We start from the raw sequence: 23257 nt of genomic DNA on the forward strand, positions 1-23257 counted from the left end.
ATTCTTTGTAAACTTCCATGGATTGACAGAAAGGTTGTCTTGAGTCAACATACTCCTTTTTTTCTTCTTTGTTCCCTTGGAGACCATGCCAATAGATCACCAAAGTCTAATGAAAAGGTTATTCAAATCGTCAGCTGGTTCTAATACTGCTCTTAGCAGTAATCTGCCAGAAATATCTCATTATTCCTTCAACAAAGCTAGAAGCGCCTGCTCACACTCACAAATAATAAGTTCAACATCTCTGACGCGTTTGATTCTGCACGTTCAAAATAACACCAGGCATATCAAGGCCTTGGCACAGTCAGCAGGTAGGCTGGTTTGTGGCAGCATTAAAAAGATTCTCCCTGTGAATGAGAATAAAAGCATACAAACATGGACCTCTCGCAGTGCAAGTGTAGACAATGGCAAATCAACATGGGGAATGCATTTGCAAACAAGACTATTTAAAAGCACTTCACTGCAGTGCAACCAAGGACTTGAAATCAGAATGTTCAGTCATCTATCAGAGAGTGTGGCGTCTCAGATCAGTCTTTATCAACCTAGGAATGCCACTTGATAGCAGTAACAAAATGTAACAAAGAGTAATGTACAGCATAATAAGTATACAACATACATGAGAATTCAATTTTACAATATTGCCTGAAATCAATATTATACAATACTGTGCAGAAGTCAGAGACCACCATTCATTTATTTGATTTGTTATTTAATGGTCAGTAAGTACAAGTTATTTATTTCACTAAATACTATATAAACTGCTTCAGTATTTAGTTTGCCTTTGCCTTTATTACAGCTTCTGAGACTAGCTTTTGGCAGATTTTTAGCAGTTTTTCAGAGATCTGCAGGGATCTTTTTCCACACTTCTTGTAAACATCTCCAATGTTCAGTCTTAGAACTTGCATTTTGAGCTTCTGATAATCCAAGGAACCAGTTATAAATTTAGTTATAAATTTAGACTCATCAGTCCACAACCTTACTCTCCATCTCCGACGTCCAGTTGTGGCGTTTTAATGAAACATTTCTTCTTTTTTGTCCATTTCCTTTTCTCAGTAAAGGCTTCTTGACAGCTACACATCCTTTTGGACCCATAGTGTTGAGTAGTCTTCTCACAGTGGAAGGATAGACAGAAACACCTGTGGATTTTTTCAGATCTAAGGCAAAAGTGCAGCTCCGATCTCTCAAAGATGAAAGCTTTAAGTCCCATTTATCTGACAGTGATCTAGTTTTGGTGGTCTACCAGATCTTGCACAGTTGTTACGAGTTCTATTTTCTCTATATCTCTGAATAATTTTTTAGCTGCAAAACTGGAAGGTTTTTCACTTTTTCCCTTGTACATTCCCGTTCCTTATACAAGTGGATTATCACATATCGAATCTGCTCATATTTCCTGAAAAATGAATAATTTAAGATTACGTGACCCTTATTAGTCCCACAATGGGGAAATTTCACTTGCGCAATCTAACCCATCCGTGCAGTGAAACACCACATACACACTAGTGAAGACACACACTAGGGGCAGTGAGCACACCGGAGCGGTGGGCAACCCTATCCGCAGTGCCTAGGGAGCAGTTGGGGGTTAGGTGCCTTGCTGAAGGGCATCTCAGTCATGTACTGTCGGTTCCCTAACCTCCAGCCCATGACTGCCCAACTTAATGACCCTTTTGACTGGAAATTTAGTTAATTAGATCTCTAACATTTGTAGAGTATTGTAAGATAATCCACTTGCATTAGGAAGAGGAAAGTAAAAGAAGTTCATAAACATATTTAAGAAGAACTGATAAGACCAGATATAATAAGCCTGGATATATTATAACATTTTAACTCTAAGTCACCATAACATGAACAGTGATCAAAGCTTTTATCTAATGGGAGACAGATCAAGCACCACTCTTGCTTCAGATCTGAAAAAATTCCAAAATCTGTGTAAATTTCTGTTAAATATATGTTTTCTGAGGCTGAAAAATGAAATTGCAATGGTAAATTGAAAATTGTACAAATGGATGGATAGTCTTTGACTTTTGCGTAGTACTGTAAAATGGATCATTCCATTTGATAAGAAAAAGCTACTTTTGAGGTGAAGGTTTACGTATATTATGATATGTTCATGAGTATGTGACAAAAATGCAAAAAGTTAATGAAATAACTGCAAATATACAATGATGGCTGAAAGTTCTTGAAAAAAATCACTGTAATGCACAGCCTCTCTTGGTTTACTGCTTTGTTTTGCAACTCGAAGACCAAATTCACTGTGTTCACCCTCTTTAAATGTATATATCATTTCCATATGAATAAAATATATTCATAAAAATAAAATATTTTCAGAGGACTTTCTTGTTTTCCTGGCACCGGAGTCGCATCATGACATAATGATCAAGGCATTCTTGTGCAGGAGTGTTAGATGTGTCGGAGCAGGAAAACACAAAACTGTGCAGTGCAAGTGGGAAACTAGTTTAAATGAAGTCACACATATGAATCTGACACTGTATTCCATCAAACATAGACTCAAATGCATAGTTGGTAGGGGTTATTTAAGGTCCTTTTTTGCTAGATTAAGTTAGCTGTGTCCTGAAAACACCCTCAAAAAGTTGCATTTTTAATCTTACATGGGAAATGCTGCAATGCTGTTCAGTGGACATAATACAAATGCCTGCAGAATCAAATACTTATATTGTGCAAACATTCTGCTGCCCACACACTTGCATGCAAGATGCAAAAACAGCTTTAACAGTTTCAAGACGTTGTCATTGTGCACTGAAAGAAAATGCCCTTGCTTTAATTCAGCATGGAACAAAGCATGCTAACCTCCTTCTCCAGTAATTGGGTTCGGTAGATAAGAAATCAAGCTTGCAGCGAACATTTTCCTACTGCAGTGAGATAGAAAATCTGCTTAGTGTGTGTCATTTTAATTACTCAAGGTTCTGAGCCTCCATTAGGCTCAGGACTTCCTTTACACCACTACTCATTAGTGACAAGGTTTATTTTATTTCATTGTATTCAATATTATTGAAGGTTTAATTTAAGGGCTCTTCAAGAGGCCTATGGGGTTCCATTAAAACAAGAAGGACCATTTTGTCTAATGAAGGACTCCTTATGTTTCCTTAACTTTTTTTTTTTTTGTATGTGAAGAACAAAGCAAAAGTTCATACTAGTAAAGTTGAGGATAAGCCTGTGGTAATGGCATACATGAGGAACAAAGGAAAAGTACTTCTAATGCTTAAAGTGCTACATGATTGAAATGCAGTTTGCAACACTGAGTACTAACAGCTAAAATGATTATAACACCACTGTAAAAATAACCCCCACCTAACTGAATACAAGACACGAGTGGAAGGTGTATTGGCACTCAGCAGCATGTTTTTCATGCTCAATGTGCATTCCATGAACTGTGCTCCAGCCCCAGCATTCACATCCACAACTGTAGATGGCCTGGCCAGAGGTGCAGTGCTCTGCCGTCCATCTGTGACAAAAGGTCTGCACTGTTTGGGTGGAGGAGAGGCTTCCCTGACAACAGCGATCTTAGCAGGGAAACCAGAGTCTTGCTGGTCAATGAGGGGGAATCAGCAACAGTTGATGCCACTGTTGTTGGATCCTGTGAAGTGTCTGCACAAAGCAAAGCTAACCTAGGGTATGCCCAGGTTAACAGCTGGTGGACCAGCTGGAGATCTAGTGCCCCCTAAATGGTTTACGTGGAACACTGTAGGTATAGTGTCATGCTGTATTGTATGTTTCACACATAGCCCTAAAGCTGAAATGTGGTTGAGGAGTGTCTCTGTTGTGGGATGGTGCACAGAAGCACAGAAGCCAGTCATTCAGGTATGGAAGTATTTTCAGACCTGTGGCTAGAAGTGGTGTTAGAACGCCCTGTATGCATTGGGTGAAAACACAAAGGGCAAGGGAAAGCCCAAAAGGGAAGAACTGTGTACTGGTATATTTTGCTTTGGAAGGCAAACCAAAGGAAACATCTGTGCTCCCTGGCAACTGAAACATGGAAGTAACCATCTTTCAAATCGACAGTGGTGAACAATTCAGTTGCTGCTATGGCCAAAAGATTTTGTCAGTAAAAAGCATCTAAAAGGGCAGGTCCTTCGAAAAATGAGCTTCCACAAGTCTAAGATAGAGCAAAACCAGCCATGTATTTCCTCTGTTGCACCTCTGCTTAGAAGGGAACTCACTTCTGAAGCCAGAGCTACTGCTTTGTGAGAGTCCGAGACATTAGTCCACCTTATGCCCATTTGCCCATGTTGGCCAGCAGCGAAACTGCAGTCTGTAACCCATTTTGGAGACAGACAATGGGTCAGAAATCAATGTAGCCCAAAAACTCACCTGCACCTGCTCTGATGTTAACCATCCCACCACTGCCTCTTAAAATGTACTGTGCTGAGTGTTGGGACCGGTAAGGGGCACCTCCCCTGCAATGATGGACCTTTTTGAGCTGATGACATGCGTGAACTCAGACATTGTCTAGTATGCTGGCTGGAGTGTGCATCCTGCGTCCAAAGAGCATGGTGAAAAGACCCAGGTAGAAAAGCTGGCCAGGTGGCAGAGGCAAGGACCTTAAATTAGCATGACATGGGTCCAAGAGTGGAGAATAGGCGAGCCACACCTGTCTTTGAGTTTGAGCCAGAAACCCCCAGAACTCTGCCACAATCATGGGCAATGAGGCCTCCAGTAGTTCAGAAGCTAGCTGGTTGACACTAAAAGAGAGAATTTGGGTGTTCAGTGCTAACAGCAAGTGACACAGGGAGTTCCCAATGTGTCTTAGATGGGCAGCAGCAGTGTAAGACCTGACCAAATAGTCATCGGTACACGTGCACTCCAAAATTGGGCATCCTGATGTAGAGCTTCATCCAGAGACACAATCAGAGATCACAGAGGGCTCAGTGAAAGGCATACAATCAAGCCCCATGCCCTCTGGTGTGTCCTCTGCTGTGTACTGGGGCGCAGTGCTCCTCCACTGCACCAAAATATGTCTCAGAAGCAACCAGCAAAAGGACTTCCAAGTCATGAGAGAATTCCATTTGTGTCCATCATACACCTCTAGCTGTGCTGAGCAGGATTTACAAAACAGTATGTCTGAGGCCATTAGGTTTTCTGGCTAGCGGATGCCAACATCTAAGCACCAGCAGTTGGTGAGACAAAACTGTCTACAGCAGTAGCAGAGAAGTAAGAAACATTTCGGCACACCTTTGCCTCAGCAGTCAGTGTGAGATACACACAGATAAACATAGCCCAGATGGCTGCAGAGGGCTAGCACTACACAACAGCACTCAATGTGAGTAACAAAGATTAACTTAGTCCAGAAGGTTGTAGAAGGTTAGCCACATTTAAGCCACAGCAGTTGGTGTAAAATTGCCACAGAAGAATGCAGCATGATGGCTAAGGGGTAGCTGCATCTATTCCACAGCAGTTGGTTAGGAATAACCACAGATAAACGCAGCCCAGTCAGCTGAAGAATAGCCGCACCTATGCCACGGCAGTCAGTAAGAATAGTGACAGATAATGCAGCCTGATGGCTGAAGAATAGCCATGCCTATGCCACAGCAGTAGGTGTGAAATAACAGAAAAAGGCAGCCCTGAACATGCGAACAATGAGCACACCTGCATGCTATGCTGCAGTTCTGACCGAGGTTTCACTTTTAGGCTTAATCCCAATTCACCCCTTGCCCCTACAATTTAGCCCTACCCCTCCATTTTGCGGGATAGGGTGTAGGGTGTCCCGATTGTTTTTGAGATAGAGGAGTAGGGTGAAGTTTTAGGGCTATATTGCCCTCGAAACGGAAGTTTTTCAGAAGCGCACTCCAAACAGAGTGTTATGACAAAAAAAGAAAAAACGGCTAGATGGCAGCGCGAGCAACTAAAGAAACCCACAAATGTAAGTATATTCTCTGTTAAAAAAATACCATTGTATTATCTCAGTTTAGTGTTGTTTCAATGTATTATCATCCTTTTCTTCATAACAAGCATAAAAAATCGCTAGTAGTACGCTGATGTCTCGGTAACTAGCTAGCTAAATTTCCCATTCCACCTTAAATGGCGCAGCAGTTACATTCTGGCACCTCAGGCCATTTAAGTTGGAATGGTAAAAAATCCGAACGAGAAGCTGGCAAATAGCTGACTTCAGCTTCATATCACTGAAGAATTAGGGGTGAGTGATATTAAATAATTGTCGCACCCCTCCCCCCTCTCTTTGAAGGCCCTAAAATTAACTAAAGATGATGCCCTAAAATTAACTAAAGACCAGCAGTGAGGTTGCTGAAGTTGACCACTCCTCTGCTATCACTGCAGATTGGCAGTTTGCCTAAAGAGCACCGTTAGTAGCCTGTTAATAAGGTAATGTACTTTTTTATTTGAGGTTTGTCCCATTTCGTAAGGGAAATTTCAACCACTACCCCTTGTAACTTAGTTCCAAGGAGCAAGGTGACACTTGAAAACAAGGGGTAGGGGTAAAAATAAGAAAAGTGTTTGGACCTTACAGTCACTGGGATGCGCAAGAGACAAGTAATGTAGCTGACCTGCTCTCAAGAGTGAGAATTCAAAAAGAAGAAGATGTGACGTGGATGGAGGTTGATATAGCAATTAGACGTCACATGATTATGTTGGTATAATATCGCAACCTGTCCGCATTTGCAAGATGATTATCCACAGGGCTTGCACTGCCCCTGGCGGTCTGGAACTAGAAAACAAACACTGCCTTCTGCTCTACTCCAGAAAACTCCCCACTCCACCCATTTTCAGACTCTTCAGCATAAAAGTCCTTGTTCAAATGAACCAGCAGCTACTACGAAGAAAAGCAGCTAGCCTGGACATTTAGTTTTTACAAGGGTATTGGACACAGATTTTTATTTGATGAAAAGAACGCCTTGTCAACTGTTAAGCATGCTAAAAAATGACAATGACCCAAAACATAACATCAAAATCAACAATAAACAAGCTGAAGCTTTTGGAACGGCCCTTACAACTTGAACATCATTGAAAACGTGGGTAAATCTTAAACACGTTGCCCATTAATGATCGCCCAATAATATTGCAGAATTGTATGTGTTCCTAGCATTCCTAGGTCAAGAATAGAAAGACTCCTAACTGGTGACAAAAAGTGTTTGCAAGTTGTAAAATCTGCCAAAGGGGGAGTTACGTACTAACTTGGTAGGGAGTCCACGTGTTTTGCACATGCCACAATTACCATTTTATTTTTTAAGGTAATCAATATACAAAGTAACTTTCATGATATAAAAAGTGTAAGTATAAAACACTATCACTGTTAATTTTACTTAACTTGGAAGTATTTAAAAAGTCTCAGTGGAGCATGTACAGTGTTGTCTTCAGCCCCTTTGAGCTCACTGATAACTGAATTTTTAGGAGATACTGGTGAAAAAATACCAAGAATTTGTCTACCCTGCCATTGAAATCTTCATAGTTGACCCACTAGGCTCAAAAGTGTCCAAGAGGGCGAGGCTTCACAAAAGATCAATTCACAGTAATGGTGCATTCAGACATCCTTATCAGCTTGTAGGGTTGGAAAATTTTCATGTCAACATATCGTAACTATCAGCTCTTTGTGTTCGAGTGTTGATCAGTAACTGCTGCAGAGTTGGCCACTGGCATTTTTAATTCAAAACAAACAAAAAAAAAGATTTACTGCTGGTTGCTAGCTGATTCACTACAGTAGGCTTTAAATTATAATAATTTATGCGCATTATGATACAGAAAGTATCATTGATATATTTACTGTTATTTTAGTAGATCACTTTGTTTGCCAGCTTGGACAGCTGAACTCACACGGTATTAGAGAATCAAACCTGAGTTTGCAAGTCACAAATGATAAACTCATGAATGAACTCAGGAACATAAATCCTGTCTCAAAGTCTAGGCTATAGCTGAGACCTGCACCAGCTAGCATTGATGGCTCTCCTTCAGGCTTATTGCAATGTATTTCTTGTTTAGTCTCATTGTTTCATTGTTCATTCTTTTAGAAACTACTATCAACATACCTATTTAAATAGTTTTCAAAACCTGCGCTGTGCATGAAGGACTGGGGATGATTGAAGGTCTGGAAGTATACACACGTTGAATTCACTAAAGTTTCAGACATAAATGACACATTTTGTGGTTGTATTTGAAGGGTCTTACAGAAGTGGACAGGCTTCAGTGATGTAATGTTTGAGAAATGCAGACTACCTCAACTGTTTCCTTGGCTTTGAGACACGTCTATGGACGAATTTACTGCTGACGCTACCTGACCTGCATCCTCGCCCATGCCTGCTATTATTACAGATAATGAACAATAGATTTTATACCTCTGTCCTTTCACGTCATTGTATTGTTTTCGGGATTGACTCTGGGACATTGGACATGACTTGCACATCGGATATGACTTGCACATCATAAACATGTATCATTATATAGCAGTGTTTAATAAAGAAACCCTCACTATATCAGTAGCTTTTGTTTATTGACACTCCTACTCTGATGCTAATTTCCACCTCTATTGGATTTGCAATGCTCTGCTGTTTTCATTTTGATTTATGAGTGTGAGCATGAGCGTATGGTGAGCTTTTCTGTTTGTTTGTTGTTTGTGATCAGTTATCTAACTAGTTAGCTTTTCTTTACTTTTCTGCTGACAATTAGCTTGTTCAATTAGTCAGATTAAATAGGACTGTATGTTACTCACACTTGTGATTCAAACACCGCTTGTGAAGATAAATATAAATTAACTCCTAAGGCCTAGTGTAAAAGACAATGAGTCCTCCACAGCATCTAACTAGCTCCGGCGTTAGCTTTAGCATGAGATCTTCTGAGCGGGTAAATTCCGTCACTAAGACCTTCTTATTAGTCATGTAAACCTGTCACAATAACACTTACTGGCTAAATGCATTCCCTTGTCTGATTCATGTAAACATGGCTTCCAGAATTAATTTCTGTTGCTATAAATTGGCCAACATGCGTATTTTGTCATTTTTCAAACATGTACAGTGGGGTCCACTGGGACCACTAGTATAATTCTTCTATAAATGCATTCCGTCTCATTTAAAAGAAAGCATGACAATTTAGATGAAAAGTAGAATTTTTGAAAATTTTAACATGAATTTCAGAATTTCTTACTATTAGTATTTGTCCTTCTTCTTTTCCATACATTCACTTTTTCATTACAAGGGATAGAACAAATAAAAATGACCTAGCCCTCAACATAGTCATCATCACAAATGTGCTTAAATTTTAATAATTTTTTTAATTCACTTGTGATTACTTTTTTTTAATTTATCACAATTCTAAGATGTTCTTTTGTTTATTTCTAAGTGAAAAAAATCTAGTAAAACCAGTTTATTTTTGAAAGAAAAGACATATTCCACTGCATGTTTCTAAATTTTCCCTGTCTAAATTTTTCTCTGTTAGCAAAAGTATTATGGATGCTATCAACAATAACTTAAAAAAACAGGACTGTCTTCAAATTGTGATGCCATATCTGCTCAAAAGCCTTCCAGTGCCCGTCATACCTCAGCCTGAAGTCCTCAGCCTCATGGCGTACAACCCCATCAGTTCAGTTCAGTTCAGAATACTTTATTAGTCCCAAAAAGGGCAATTCATTTGCAGCTTTCTCGTCCATACACATGACTGTACATATATACACACACATACATACTTTAAAAAAAAACAAAAAAAAACTTACATATGTCAGAGACACCAAATCCACATACATAGGTAAATGCATAAATAAATCAATCAATGCACGGAGACAATGAATATAACAATCATTAAAAAAACTATTATCCGCATTTAGTAGCTTGATAGCAGAAGGAATAAAAGACTTGGAATAGCGATTTGTTCTACTGAGGGGCATGAGATAACGCCGACCTGACGGCATTATAGTAAATTCGCTGGACAAAATATGATCAGATTGAGTGATAATTCCTTTTGCTTTCTGGGCCACTTGTTTCACCCACTCCAATTATCTTTGAACAGATTTTTACGACACCATTCAGGCTATTCTTGTCCTTCACCGACAGCCCATTGAACCAACAAATAAACAAGAAAGTTAAAACACTTTCAATAAATGTAAATTGATAAATTCAATTATCACCGTGTGGCTAACAAGTGACTTTCTGCTTTCTCCTCTGCCCAGAGACATGTCGTCTGTCTCTGCAAATGGCCAATTGAAAAGAAATCATTTGTTTACATGCATATTTTTCCAGTGCTGGTCAAATTACACAGAAACATACATAAGGTTTTTAAAGTTATTTTTCAGGTTTAGGTTTTTGGGTGTTTAATTATTTTCTGCATGATTGTCAGAGAGTGCAGGTGGGGTCTCACTGGTGCCCATGTCTCATTCGAGTCATTCTACAGTGCAGTCTGTAAATAATTAGACATCAACACAGGTTTTGTTGTGTTGGCTCAGCACTCCATTCAATCATTACGATGTACAGTTATCCAAGGGTACTTATTATGATATGACCAATGCCTAACATGAATCACATGCCTTTTTATATATAAAAATAAATAAATGAAATGTTGCTTGTTCAGTTACTTTATGGCCAGCTGTGTAGTTCCATTGTAAGGTCATGAAGCGAGCTAATAAAAGGTCTAGTAAATTCCGTCACTAAAACCTTCTTATTAGTCATGTAAACCTGCCACAATAACACTTACTGGCTAAATGCATTCCCTTGTCTGATTCATGTAAACATGGCCTCCAGAATTAATTTCTGTTGCTATGAATTGGCCAACATACATATTTTGTCAGTTCTCAGACATGTACAGTGGGGTCCACTGGGACCACTAGTATAATTTTTCTATAAATACATTCCGAGTTTGTTCTATATGTGCCATTTGCATCTGTTGCCGTTTTTCAATTTGAGACACTGGCAAAATATTATATTTTAGCCAATACAAACACAAATACCCTTGAATAAAAGCACTACAACCTCATACTCACAGTGAGCTGTTGTAGGATTAGTGTAGAACTAATATACATATTTTGGGAAAGACTGTAATACATCAGTGAAACATAACATTTGATTCATGTAAACTAAGCAAAAGTAGAAGGTAAACAAAGATTGTTTTCGCTATAAATTATGATATGACAGACTGAGCAGATTGAACAGTTTGTAAACAGTCTATTGCGCTTGATTTTACGTAAAGGAATTACAAGATCAAACAGACTTTTCAGATGCTTAATGAAGCAGCAATGTCGTACAGTGATGTCTGGGGAAATCTTACCTCTATCAGCCACGTGCAAGGTCTTTGTTCGTGTTGCCATGAACACAAGAGGGCGCAAATGGACTTTTCTTGGCCTAGACCGCCTTCAACGCTGACCTCACAAGTGTGGGTCAAGTTAAGTGAGGGATGTCAGTATGTCTGCTCTGGTTTTAAGTGTGCAATAAAATATCACAAAATAGGCCACAACATCAATGTGGCGTACATTTCATAGTGCACATGAAAATAGCGTAAGTCTAAGCCATGCGCAAAAGAACCTTCATAGGGTGGTTTGTGAAGCTTTGAGGCCGAGAAAAAAAATCTTAAAGGCTTTGTAATTATTAACCTAAAACTGTTTTTGTCGTTGTACAATTGTGTAGTTGTTTTATTGATGTAACACTGTTGTAACTCCTTCAGGATAAATCATCTATCTATCTATCTATCTATCTATCACAGTAGGATTCTTTCAGGTGCAGGGTTCTGAATGCATCCATCTGAACATGGATTTTTTTCCCAGTGGTTCTTAGTAATCTGGAAGGTCACAGGAACAGCAGAAAAGACTAAACTGTTCGAAACTGTAGTTAAACAAGTGGCACCGGTAGTAACTTGCCTTTTGATGCACTAAAGAAATAGGTTAGGTGACAGAAATCTCCTTGTCACTCTAACAAGTCACTGCGGCGAGGGTGTGACATGACATTGTATGACATAAAAGCTTCTCACTCGTTGGTTAGATTGGTACAATTTCTCAAATGTTCTTTACACAACCTACAGGACAGATGGGACCCCGGCAAGCTAGAGCTTTCTTTTGTTCTATTTAAAACTAAATAGATTTACATTCAAGGCTGGTTAAAATACAAACATAACTTTCTTTCAGTAACCTTTAGACAATCCAACTATTCTGCTTTGACACGCCTAAACTACTTCTTGCACAGACCAGTTAAACATAAATGCTTTCTCAAAACACCTGTCTCCTTGTCCGTGCTTCACTGTGTTCAACCCACTGAGAACCAGCGCGCCAATGATTGGACAAGCGGCCTAGATTATGTGGTAGAAACTCCGCCTTTTGCACCTGATTAGGACTATTCGCTGTTATTTTTCCCACCCGTATTCCGACGTTAGTCCTGCCTCCTATTGGCGGACAGCTTGTGAGAGTTAATTACTGTCCAACCCTAGCACAGTTGGCACGCTCCTGCTAGCTAATCCGATGGCAGGAGGCAGGACGCCAGTAGCCAATCCCAGCACAGGAAACGGGATTTTCCGAAATACGGGTGGAAAAAGAAGTCACACGTATTTACTGCTGCTAGCCGTTACGTGCTAGATTGTGGAAGTTAGCTGCACTGAAAGATGACTCTCTGTTGGGCTACGCAGTGAGGATTTACTCCGTTACAGCGATTTGTCATACCGGGAAAGTGCCGAGGACCGTTATATTTGTCTCCTTTTCACTGCGTTTTCAAAATGCCGCGCTCATTTCTGGTGAAAAAACATTTCAACTCTACCAAGAAGCCCAACTACAGTGAATTGGAGAGTCCAACAGGTAAAAAAACGGCGCCACAAATCTTGACTGAGATAGACTTAATTAGCTAAACATTCTAGCCTACCAGTTGTTGTGGTTTAAGTTAAAAAAAAACGTAGTGGTAGAAACCGTGTAAGATGTAACTAGGTTTGAAAATCTGAGAGCCGTTCTCTGAGCGCCAGCATTCAGCTTTACATTTACTTATGTATTGATTGCTGGGATTTGAATGTTTTTTTCTGTATTTTTTTGCAGTGTTTCTGTCGCCATATCTGCTCAAAAGCCTTCCAGTGCCCGTCATACCTCAGCCTGAAGTCCTCAGCCCGGTGGCGTACAACCCCATCACCGTGTGGACGACGAGCGACTCTCTGCTTTCTCCTCTGCCCAGTGACCTGTCGCCTGTCTCTGGCTCCCTCTCCCCGCTCTCAGACGCTTCGTCCAAGGGCCGTGCAGGCTCGGAGAGCCCGAGGAGCGGCGACGAGGATGAGCGAGTGTCTGCCAAGCTGAGCGTCGAGGACACAGAGAAGTTCCAGTGCGGCCTGTGCGCCAAGTCCTACTCCACGTATTCTGGACTGATGAAGCACAAACAGCTGCACTGCGACGCGCAGGCGAGGAAGTCGTTTAGCTGCAAGTACTGTGAGAAGGAGTACGTGAGCCTCGGCGCCCTGAAGATGCACATAAGGACACACACGCTGCCCTGCGTTTGCAAAATGTGCGGCAAGGCGTTCTCCAGACCATGGCTGCTTCAGGGCCACATCAGGACGCACACAGGTGAGGCAAGAGCAGTAGCAGAAGCTTTTCTACCTTCTGTGTGCAACATTTCCTACTTTAATCACGCTTCAAACACATCTCGTTGCAGTGCACCAAAGGACTTATTTGTTGGCTTGTAAATGCTTGATTTAATATCTTTCATAACCCTACTTTGTAGAGAAACTCTAAATGCTTGTGTTCGTTTAATTTCGTCCAATCTATTACTGTTGCTCATAGCACAGTACTTATTTACTTCCATGTATCTGTTCAGTTCCTTATTTTCTATTAGACCTATCTCTTAGTAGAGTCTGTTTACAGTTTGGTAACAAAATGTTTGACCAAGCAGATGTTTTAAGTTAATGCTTTAAGACATTGGTGTCTAAGCAGAGACAGGATAGTGAAAGTTATAGTTTGGTAACTCAACCAAGGCAATGTTTGAAGGTAATAACTTAAGGATTGGCTGTTTCAGCAGAGGTAGAGTAATACAAGTTGTGTTTTGGTAACTTAGTCTGGTTGTAGCTTTAGTAGGTTACATAGGCCTTATGCAGTGCTGATTGAACTGTTAGTCTTGAATCAACTCTGGGAGTATTCAAGTCTAGTTGTACTTGAGTGAACCTTGTAGGTGTTAATTCAATTTTTTTCCTTTTTTTTTTTCATTATACAGAAACTGTTGTGGGCCTTGTCTCTAACCTCCATTGACTCTGCTTTTTGCAAATTCGAATGATAGCACTGACATATGTTACTGTTGTGCCAGGTGAGAAGCCCTTCTCGTGCCCCCACTGCAGCCGGGCGTTCGCGGACAGGTCCAACCTCAGGGCCCACCTGCAGACTCACTCAGACGTGAAGAAATACCAGTGCAAGAACTGCTCCAAAACGTTCTCCAGAATGTCGCTCCTCCACAAACATGAGGAGTCGGGCTGCTGCGTAGCTCACTGACCAAAAACTGTGCCTTGGACAGGGTTTTTTTTATTTTGGTTTTAAACTCTGAGGTGCCTTCTTGCAGCTCTCGGCACTCTCTGCCCAGGGAAAAAAGACTGTTTGAACACCCAGCAGCCTTAACTCTGCGTGTGCCTGTGACTGAGTCTTCTGTTCATTTCGATGTTTAGAAAAAGAAAAACATCACCCAGTTTATCATGTGCTCTATCATGTGCTTTCAATTTTAACAGTATTCTCACTGTTTCCATCAGTGTTGGACTTGTACCCTTCTGTGTACTGTAGCATTGTTTACTGTTATGTACTATTTGGGAGGTCATAATTGGGCCTACACATGCTGTCACTTGAGCAGTAATTTATGCCAAGTATTATCCATTATTGGATGTTTAAGGGTATGATGATATTTTATTGCTGTTATTATATGTCATAGCAGGTGTGTGGTGACAAAACCAAAGAGCTGGGGACCAAAAGAAATGACTGAAGCCATTTATTACAGAGGGAACAAGTGCAAAACAAACTGCTTTTTCTGTTGAAAGTATTTAAACACTTACATGAACATAACATGACAGTACACCAGCGTTCAAACTTTCAGTGCTCTATCAAGTGCCTTTCAAAGCTCTGGAATCTCTTCTGAGACTTTGCCCAAGTGTGTAATTGATATTTTTTTTTATACATGTGAATGTATGTGTGACTGAAATGATTGTATCTTGATAGTATGCATTTAAAAGTGGAATGGGTGATATTTTTGTATTTCTTTTACATTTTATGAATAAAAATGATTTTTGGATATTTTTAAACATTCATCTTGTTACTAAGAACTTGTTTTTTGATTTGCCTTCTGTGTGTGTGATGGCTTACAGTAGAATACAGGGATTAGTGCTGGGCAATATGAGGAATTTAGGGTATCATACAATATCATAGTATGCTTTTCTGAGCATATCAAAGATATCATCATCATCATCATCATCATCATCATCATCATCACTTGAACACTGACCACTTGCATGTTTTATTACAATGAGTACTTAATTAGACATCTGTAATCGGATTTAGTGCAGTGCAGTATCTGAAACTGTAGACAGTATTCTTTTTCATGTGATTTTGGGTCTTTTTTTGGCGGGGTGTTTTGTTCCAACTTATCAAACCTTAGAAAAACTAGATATGGCGATATGTAATGCAGATTGGAAATGTCTTCCAGTATCGTCATTTTATATTTTTGTCATATCGCCTATCCTTGAAAGGGGTGCTTGATAATAGATTCCAATCTGTGTTTGCGTCAGACATACAGTTGTATGCAATTTTTTGTCACCCTTGGTCAAATTACACGATATGTTGATTTTAAAATAGATGTACGTCCTATATAGAGAACATACTTCTGCACCCTGTAATGCGGTTTCTGTTCATTTACTAAAATTAACATATTGGAAATAAAAATTAACTTCCTTAAATTAAATTCCTACTAATATTCTAAGTATTCACATCATTGATTGTGTTACTGTATGCCATTCACAATCAGGTATTAACAATCAGCCTGGTGTGAATCCTAATTTGAATAGTAGTTGTTTTGTGCCTGTTGCTATAGCACTGACGCACTATTTTTTACCTGATTCATTAGGTGGAGATGTTTTACCCCTTTTTCCACCACTTGTTAGCCCATGTGAGTAAGAGAAATGGGCTGTGAATCGAGTGTCAGACTTGAATGGAATACAGGCACTGACTGGTTCCAGAAGGTGTTCACACATATCAAGGACATGAATCAAAGTGAAATCAGTTGGTTCAAAGTTTGGTCTTGTTGTGGATCAGACATCTAGTAGAGAAACATGCCGTGTGTGTTATGGGCTCTTAAAAATCGTTCGCAATGTTACTAAAAAGTGTTCTCTCCCAAAATGATGTTTGACAGACATATATGGTTTGCTGTAGACCTTTAAATGTTGAAGAGGTATTGTGCCCAAAGGGGCTCACCATAAGATCCCTAAGATGCATTGAAGTGTGAGCACTTTGTTTGACCAGAACCAACGAGCCACTTGAACATGCTCTTTGTGAACCTGTTCAAGTCCCAAACAAACCCCAAATGTCACACTTCTTCCCTATGTTGATCTCACTTACCTGTCATTTTCTTTGAAAGCCCCTTGAAAGGACATCACTGTGGAAGAGCATATGAAAATCTAAACTATTTATATATCTATGTTTGTGTTTTATTATATTATTGTTATGGTACACTTACAGCATGATCTGTATAATACTACCAGCACAGATTCAATATACAAGTGTGTACAAACAATTTGATGGTGTTTAATCAGACAACCTGAACCATAAGTAGATCAAATATTGAACTTTATTTGAATAAGATCTTTTATACATTATGAAAAGTAAAGCATTTGCAAATACTTTGAATAGCTGCAAGATACATTTTCAGACAAAATCCTCAGACATTGTCTCCTATCATCAAAGGCGTCAAACTGTAGGTTGACTATTTTTGCCTGCTTGACTGCTCTGCCTTGAATGAGCACTTGTCTCCTTGCCTTTTGGGCATGAACTCTGCTTGATTTGAGGGGGCATGACTCATGTCTGAACTATTCCAGGTGTTAAGCACGACAAAACCTTTTGATTACGTAGCTCTAGGCCCTCAGAGCTACCCACTGCACAATACAGGTGTTCAGGAGATTAAGTCTTCCAGATGACTTCTAGTGATGAGCGTCGGCATCGACCTTTAATAGTTGTGTTCTTTTTTTTTCAAATGTATTCTTGATCCTTGCTCTTTGTGAAAAACCTAATTACACAATTTTCAATTTCCATTTTCTTTCTGTTGATAAATAATTGTTAATCTTGACTTGTCAAGTTCAAGCTGAAGACATATTTATAAATAAGAACAACAGAACTTGGTAATGTAATTAATGTCTATATGGCTGCATCAAGCCTCATAACTCCAGCATTAAACTAAAGAAGCAGCACTTGGACACCAACCATGTCTTGGGTGACTGACTACATCTGGAATAAGTGGAAAATTGTGCAAAGTTGATTTTCGCCAAAAAATTCCATTAACTCCTCAGCACCTGATTTTTCTGTCAGTTATAAATTGTCATGCTAACATATGACAACAAAGGCCCTCATTCACAACCTAAGACTATGAGCTGGTTTCACAGACCCAGATTAAACCTAAACCTGGACTAAAAGGAATTTCCAGTAGGCATTCAGCACTGACACCACAATTTAGTCAAAGACTAGAATAACTTTTGTCTGACAAAAGCATTCACCACCAGCATTCAGGAAAGTTTTCCACAGTTCCACAAAGGAAGCAACCATCTCTCTCTCTCTCTCTCTCTCTCTCTCTCTCTCTCTCTCTTTTTCTCTCTCTCTGTCAGACTTTAAAAGCGCAGCAGTAGCAGAAAGTGTAGCAGATGAAATCAATCAGCTGGCTGAAGCTCTGCTTGGTCCTGATCCACAGCGTGATCTATAGAGCCTGACCTGATGAGAAAGACTTGATTGTTTCTCTCTGGGTCACCCTAAAAGCCTGAAGGCACTTTAAACAGTGTGATTCTTTTGTCTATGCTTTAATGCTGGTCTCTTCATTGGCATCTTGGAAAGTTTCAGCGATCATCAGGGCCATGCAGAAAGGGGGCAGGTGCTCAAAGTTAAAAAGGGCAACATTATTCAAAATCTTTGAACACCAACTACTGTTGGAATATCGCAACAGCTGTTATTAAAAGCAGAATAGAACATGAAATTATACAACAAAGTACACCATGTTACATCATTAGATTGGCATTTATCTGAATGCATTCTAATTTTTCATCAGTCAATCTTGCAATATCAATAACTTTACTATGAAACCAAAATATAAAATATCTAACTGAAAATGACTAAAACTTTACAAAGGCCCTTACCCTACTACTTGAATGGCTGTCTCATTCAAAAAGCTGCCCAGTGTTTATACATTCCTTATAACTTAAGTGTGAATGGGGGGGGCTAAGCTGCTGTTGGCTGAGTATATGTGATTTTGATGATTTTCATTACTTCACAAACACAATGAATTTAAAATAGGCAGTTTTTGCAGCTTACTATGTGTATATGGACTGTATAGACCCTGTAATGAATAGCATGTTTTGAAATTTTAATAATGTCTACGTATTACATCAAATTCATCATTTATTTAAAAAGATGAGAACATTTTGATTTTCATGTATATGGGTCCCTTTAATACTGAATTACAGGAACAATGCATAATTCTCACTGGATAATATTGATTCTCACCACAGTAGCCGGTAGACAATAAAACAAGTTACTGGACACAATGAACACATGTTAAACCTGATACCACAAGATATAACAGGTTAAATTTCAAGCAAGGCCATCAGGATTCATTAGAAGGTCACATAAATGTTGTTAATTTATTTAAATTATTACAAACAGATGATGGGAAAAAAACAAAGAGGAAAATTCCTACCAAATGCTACAACTCTGAATAAAAACTGACAGCAATGAAAAGGCCCATCAGCTGTTCCTACTGGTGTACTGAGGCTTGAGCTGGATCAGCTAAGTGCTAACTAACATACTGTAAAGTAACATACTGTGGTCAAAACATCCAATACATTACATTACATTAATACTCATTTTAAGTAAAGAAAGATGTAGATGACTCAGCTAAGACTAACTTAGCATGACCAGCTAAAATTATGCTTGGGTTCTAAAGCTGCAACAGACATTTTACAAGAATATTTTTCATACACACTATTTATTATTCAGTCAGAAAAGCTCATATTACAAAGTGAACAGCAAATGAAATGATTCATATTTTGAACAAACATAGATGTTGTTGATTATGTTGTCTGTATATTTAACTGATGGTAAGGTTTACCACACAGAAAAATCCAAAATGACATCTTATTCATTTAAATTTTGGTTTTGGAAGATTGTAATTTTGGAAATAACATCCTCCACTCTGTCAAGCAAGAGACAAGACACATCTTATAACCCTAGCTGGAGCTTTAAATTAAAAATATATTCATGGGAAACTCTGATGCACTGTTAAAGAACTGCTTGACCACTACGGTTGCAAAGCAGTGATTGGAGGGCCAAGAAAATAAGGTAAATCTGTTAAAGAAAGGAGCAGTTAAACCAGAAACCTTCCCTCAACGTGAATTAAAAACCATACTGCATTTACTTTCCGTACTGACATATTTCTGAGTAAAACCCAATATCAGGGAGGGTCTCTGAACTAGTAGAATACTTTGCTCGATGAGAGTTGGGGTGATGGGAGGGAGAAGTGAAACATGATGGTATTGGTTAATGTTAGTTTTCCCCACCCGCTGGTGCATTATGATACAATCAAAACTCAGAAGATGTTTTTGGTCACTACAATTTGAAAGACTGCGAAACAAGAATTTTAGACATTAACTAACAAGGTAAAAATGAATTGATGATAGAGAATCATTATTGATGAATTTGTTGACCGTGATGGAACAATTTATGTGTAAAATAACAACTTAGGTCTGATCAGAAAACCACTACTGGTTTCTTTACTAATTAGCATCACTGATCTTTTTGTCCTACAAAGTGGACTAGTCTAAAGTCAAATACTTTCAAATACTTTCTCCCTGTTACACAACATAATGCTAATCTTAGCAAGGTTAGAGAAACTGAGAGGATCATAGTCACTTGTTGTTTGACATTTTGCAAATCACTTGCAATTTAGCTTTTTTTAAACATAAAATTAAAGTAAAAAATAAAGTGTGAAATTGCTGTGATCATTATTATTAAGACATTTTGATAAACCTTGTGTGATGAGTCAGAATTAACCTTTGATTATTAATTTGTTTCCTGAGTATCTTTAGCATTATGGCAGTGGTATATGTTTTATAAATCATAACTATGTTGCTGTAGTGTTCTATAGTGAAACCATATCAAACAAACCTGATAAGGTCATTTACTCCAACTTCAAGCATCTAAAATATTTTTTTCATAGATTAGTAGTAATTAAGGTAAAAAATCAGTTTTTACTACTTTTTATGCACATGGATTATACAGACAGGGTCATGACTTTAGGAAACCAGTGTTAAAAGCCATTCAAAAATAGCTAGGCTTCATGACTGTTCCTGCTGTAACTTTCTCTCTGCTTTCTTCTGTATTCCTCCAGTAGTTCTGGGTTGTCCTGATTTTTACAATTACACAATCAGTATACTAAACAAAATATTAGTGCCATTGCACTGGTGTTGCAGATGATGACGGACCTTTGCATGTTTATTTAGTGTACATATTTAGAACTTAAACATGTTGTTGTCAAAATGTAATAATATTCACTGATGCCACAGCCATCCAGGTGCAGAAGTCCAAAAGAGTACAATTGGTTTCACTCTCTTCAGGTGGGTAAGATGGCCCTCCCTCTCCTCCATCACTTAGCGAGATGTTAATCAATGCAAACATCTATTAGCTGACATAACAGAATTCGCAGTTAGTGTTCTTCTCCAAGCATGCTGAGCTTGTCCAATGATGTTGCGTTAGCGGCAGGATTCATCACTCCAGAGAACACGTTTCCACTGCTCCAGTTCAGTACACAGTGATCTTAGGTTTCAATGCAGCTTCTTAGCCATGGAGACCAATTTCATGAAAATCCTGATTCACAGTTCTTGTGCTGATTTTGCTTCCAGCAGCAGTTTGGAATTTTTTATGAGCTGTGCACTTTAACACTCGGTGGCCCCTCTCCGTAAGTTTTTGAGGGCTACTGCTTCGTGGCTAAGCTGTTGTTGCTCCTAGACACACTCATTTCACAATAATAGCACTTACAGTTGACTGGGGCAGACCTAGCAGGGCAGAAATTTCACAAACTGGCAAAGATGCCATCCGATGACTTTGCTATGTTTAAAGTCACTGAGCTTATCAGCACAACCTATTCTACTGCCAAGTCTATCCCATAAGATTTATCAATACATCAAAAATAACCAAAATTGGAAATTAGAATCAATGTTGTTGTGTATAAAGTCTAACTACAAAATATCTAACTTTTAACTGGAACATATGAAAAAAAAAGTTTAACTGGTAACCATCATTAACAGTGCTATAATAACGTAGCAAAGGATAAGAACTTCCGTCATGGACACTATTTCATTTACATAACATTCATTATCCAGATCCAGGTTTGCTGTGAAAATAGGAATTTTAGCTTAAATTGTAAAAAAATAATAATAATAATTGAAAAAAATAAATGTTATTATTTTGATAAATTATGTTTTTTTTATATGAAATAACTACCCTCACAAAACTGTGACCTCTTGAAAATTACCCAAGTAGCTTATACTGTATTATGGATATATTTTTTTCATTCATAAATAATCAAGTATGTTGTTGTTGTTATTTTTGAACATAAAAAGTAAAACCATTATTTCCATAATTAAACCATGATAACATTGGCATCACCCATGAATCCATTCCTGTGCCATTCCTGAAAAACAGTTCCTCTGAAGCAAGCCCTATATCTTTGCTGTTTAAACAAGATCTTGCCCAAAATCCATGAAACCTTACTTAGCATGTGACAGGGACAACAGAAATCACATGCCTCTAAGCAAATTACAATCAATTTCACCAGCATCATATGCTCCCTCACACAACCCCCTCTATTCCTGCTTAGATTTCTCTGATGGATAGTCATACTTGCCTGACAAACACATTTACTATGGTTATAGTTATTTGCAGTAAGTTTTGTTTAAGCTCAGAAAACAGGATGTTCTATAATTCTCTGCCATTTTCTATTTGAAATCATGTTAGATTGAGGTATCTTTTTTCCATTTCAAGTCCATTTTTGAACAGTTTCAAATTTTACTTATTCTTTGCCACTGTGTGAACAGCTAAGGTTAAATCAAAGTTAATATGACAACAAACCTCCTTCATGCATTTGGCCTTCTTATTCTAGTCTTGACAGACAAGAGATCTCATTTGTGTGATTTAAGCATTTAAGCTTTTTAATACTCAATCCAGTCCAGGCAAAAGAACTATTTATGACCTTATCTTTTGCATTTAACCTTTAATCTTTAAGCATTGATTGCTTAAGTTAAACAGCTTTACTGAAGTGGTATTTTATTCCCTACGGGGTAGGTCTCCAGATCAAAGGGTACCCTGGACCCAATGAATAAACAAGATGAGAAGTCTCTGACGAGTCCAAAGCCCAGAGGAAAGAAGACTTTTGGTCCACTAAATCATAAAATCCTTGATCAGTCTTCGTATTTGGTAAAGCTCAGAACAGTATGTACCAAAAAGAGTAATGGGCCTGGAATTTAAATTTGCAGAACATCACAAGCACATAGAGCTGACGAAACCTACTTAGCATGCTAAGTACTAAATTTACATAACTATATCATGTTTATAGTTTACTGCTTTTTCCCAAGCAGTATATTTTTGAAACATCCGGGTGACGGATGAATTCCTGGCAGAGAGAATTCATTCCCGCATAGGGAATATCTGTAACGCAGTTTCATCTCATTGAAAAATAATCAGCAATGACAATCCAGTTTAGGACCAATCTCTTCTAAAGCTTCTAAACCTAAGCTTATAACAAGGTTTTCAACTGGGCTGAACATCCTATATTGTGTAAATAAATGAAGCCAGTGTTGAAAATCCCCTTACAATGAGTCACGTCCTTAAACGAGCCGTTGGCCCAAGCTATGCTACAGCAATGTCAAATCTCACATGAAATGAAACTAGGAAGCGATCGATTTACAGCTCAGTATAATCAAGTTGGTGCCTGTATATAGTCACACAGGCTTTATCAAAAGAGACAAAAGTTTCTTGAATAAATACAAGCCCCTGAAAATGTTCCCTACATCCTGGTATTGTAGTCAACAAACATGTCTGAGCAGGACTCACACCAATAGATGAATCTCAGGCCAACAC

At 38.7% G+C, this 23257-nt stretch overlaps 1 protein-coding gene across 1 annotated transcript; it reads left to right on the forward strand.

Moving 5' to 3' along the window:
- The first annotated feature begins 12494 nt into the window (after window positions 1–12494).
- On the forward strand, window positions 12495–14417 carry snai2 (snail family zinc finger 2). The gene is made up of 3 exons (XM_036579751.1): window positions 12495–12718; window positions 12950–13465; window positions 14199–14417. The coding sequence occupies exons 1-3, from the start codon at window positions 12640–12642 to the stop codon at window positions 14378–14380; spliced, it is 777 nt and encodes a 258-aa protein (XP_036435644.1). The 5' UTR covers window positions 12495–12639; the 3' UTR covers window positions 14381–14417.
- Window positions 14418–23257: the final 8840 nt, after the last annotated feature.

This window comes from Colossoma macropomum, unplaced genomic scaffold (genome assembly GCF_904425465.1).
Source record: "Colossoma macropomum unplaced genomic scaffold, Colossoma_macropomum, whole genome shotgun sequence".
NCBI classification, from domain to species: domain Eukaryota; kingdom Metazoa; phylum Chordata; class Actinopteri; order Characiformes; family Serrasalmidae; genus Colossoma; species Colossoma macropomum.

Coding starts and splice junctions, on each gene's coding strand:
- snai2 (XM_036579751.1), top strand. CDS start 12,640: ATGCCGCGCTCATTTCTGGTGAAAAAACATTTCAACTCTACCAAGAAG. Junction 12,719..12,949: donor TGAATTGGAGAGTCCAACAG/GTAAAAAAACGG, acceptor ATTTTTTTGCAG/TGTTTCTGTCGCCATATCTG. Junction 13,466..14,198: donor CCACATCAGGACGCACACAG/GTGAGGCAAGAG, acceptor CTGTTGTGCCAG/GTGAGAAGCCCTTCTCGTGC.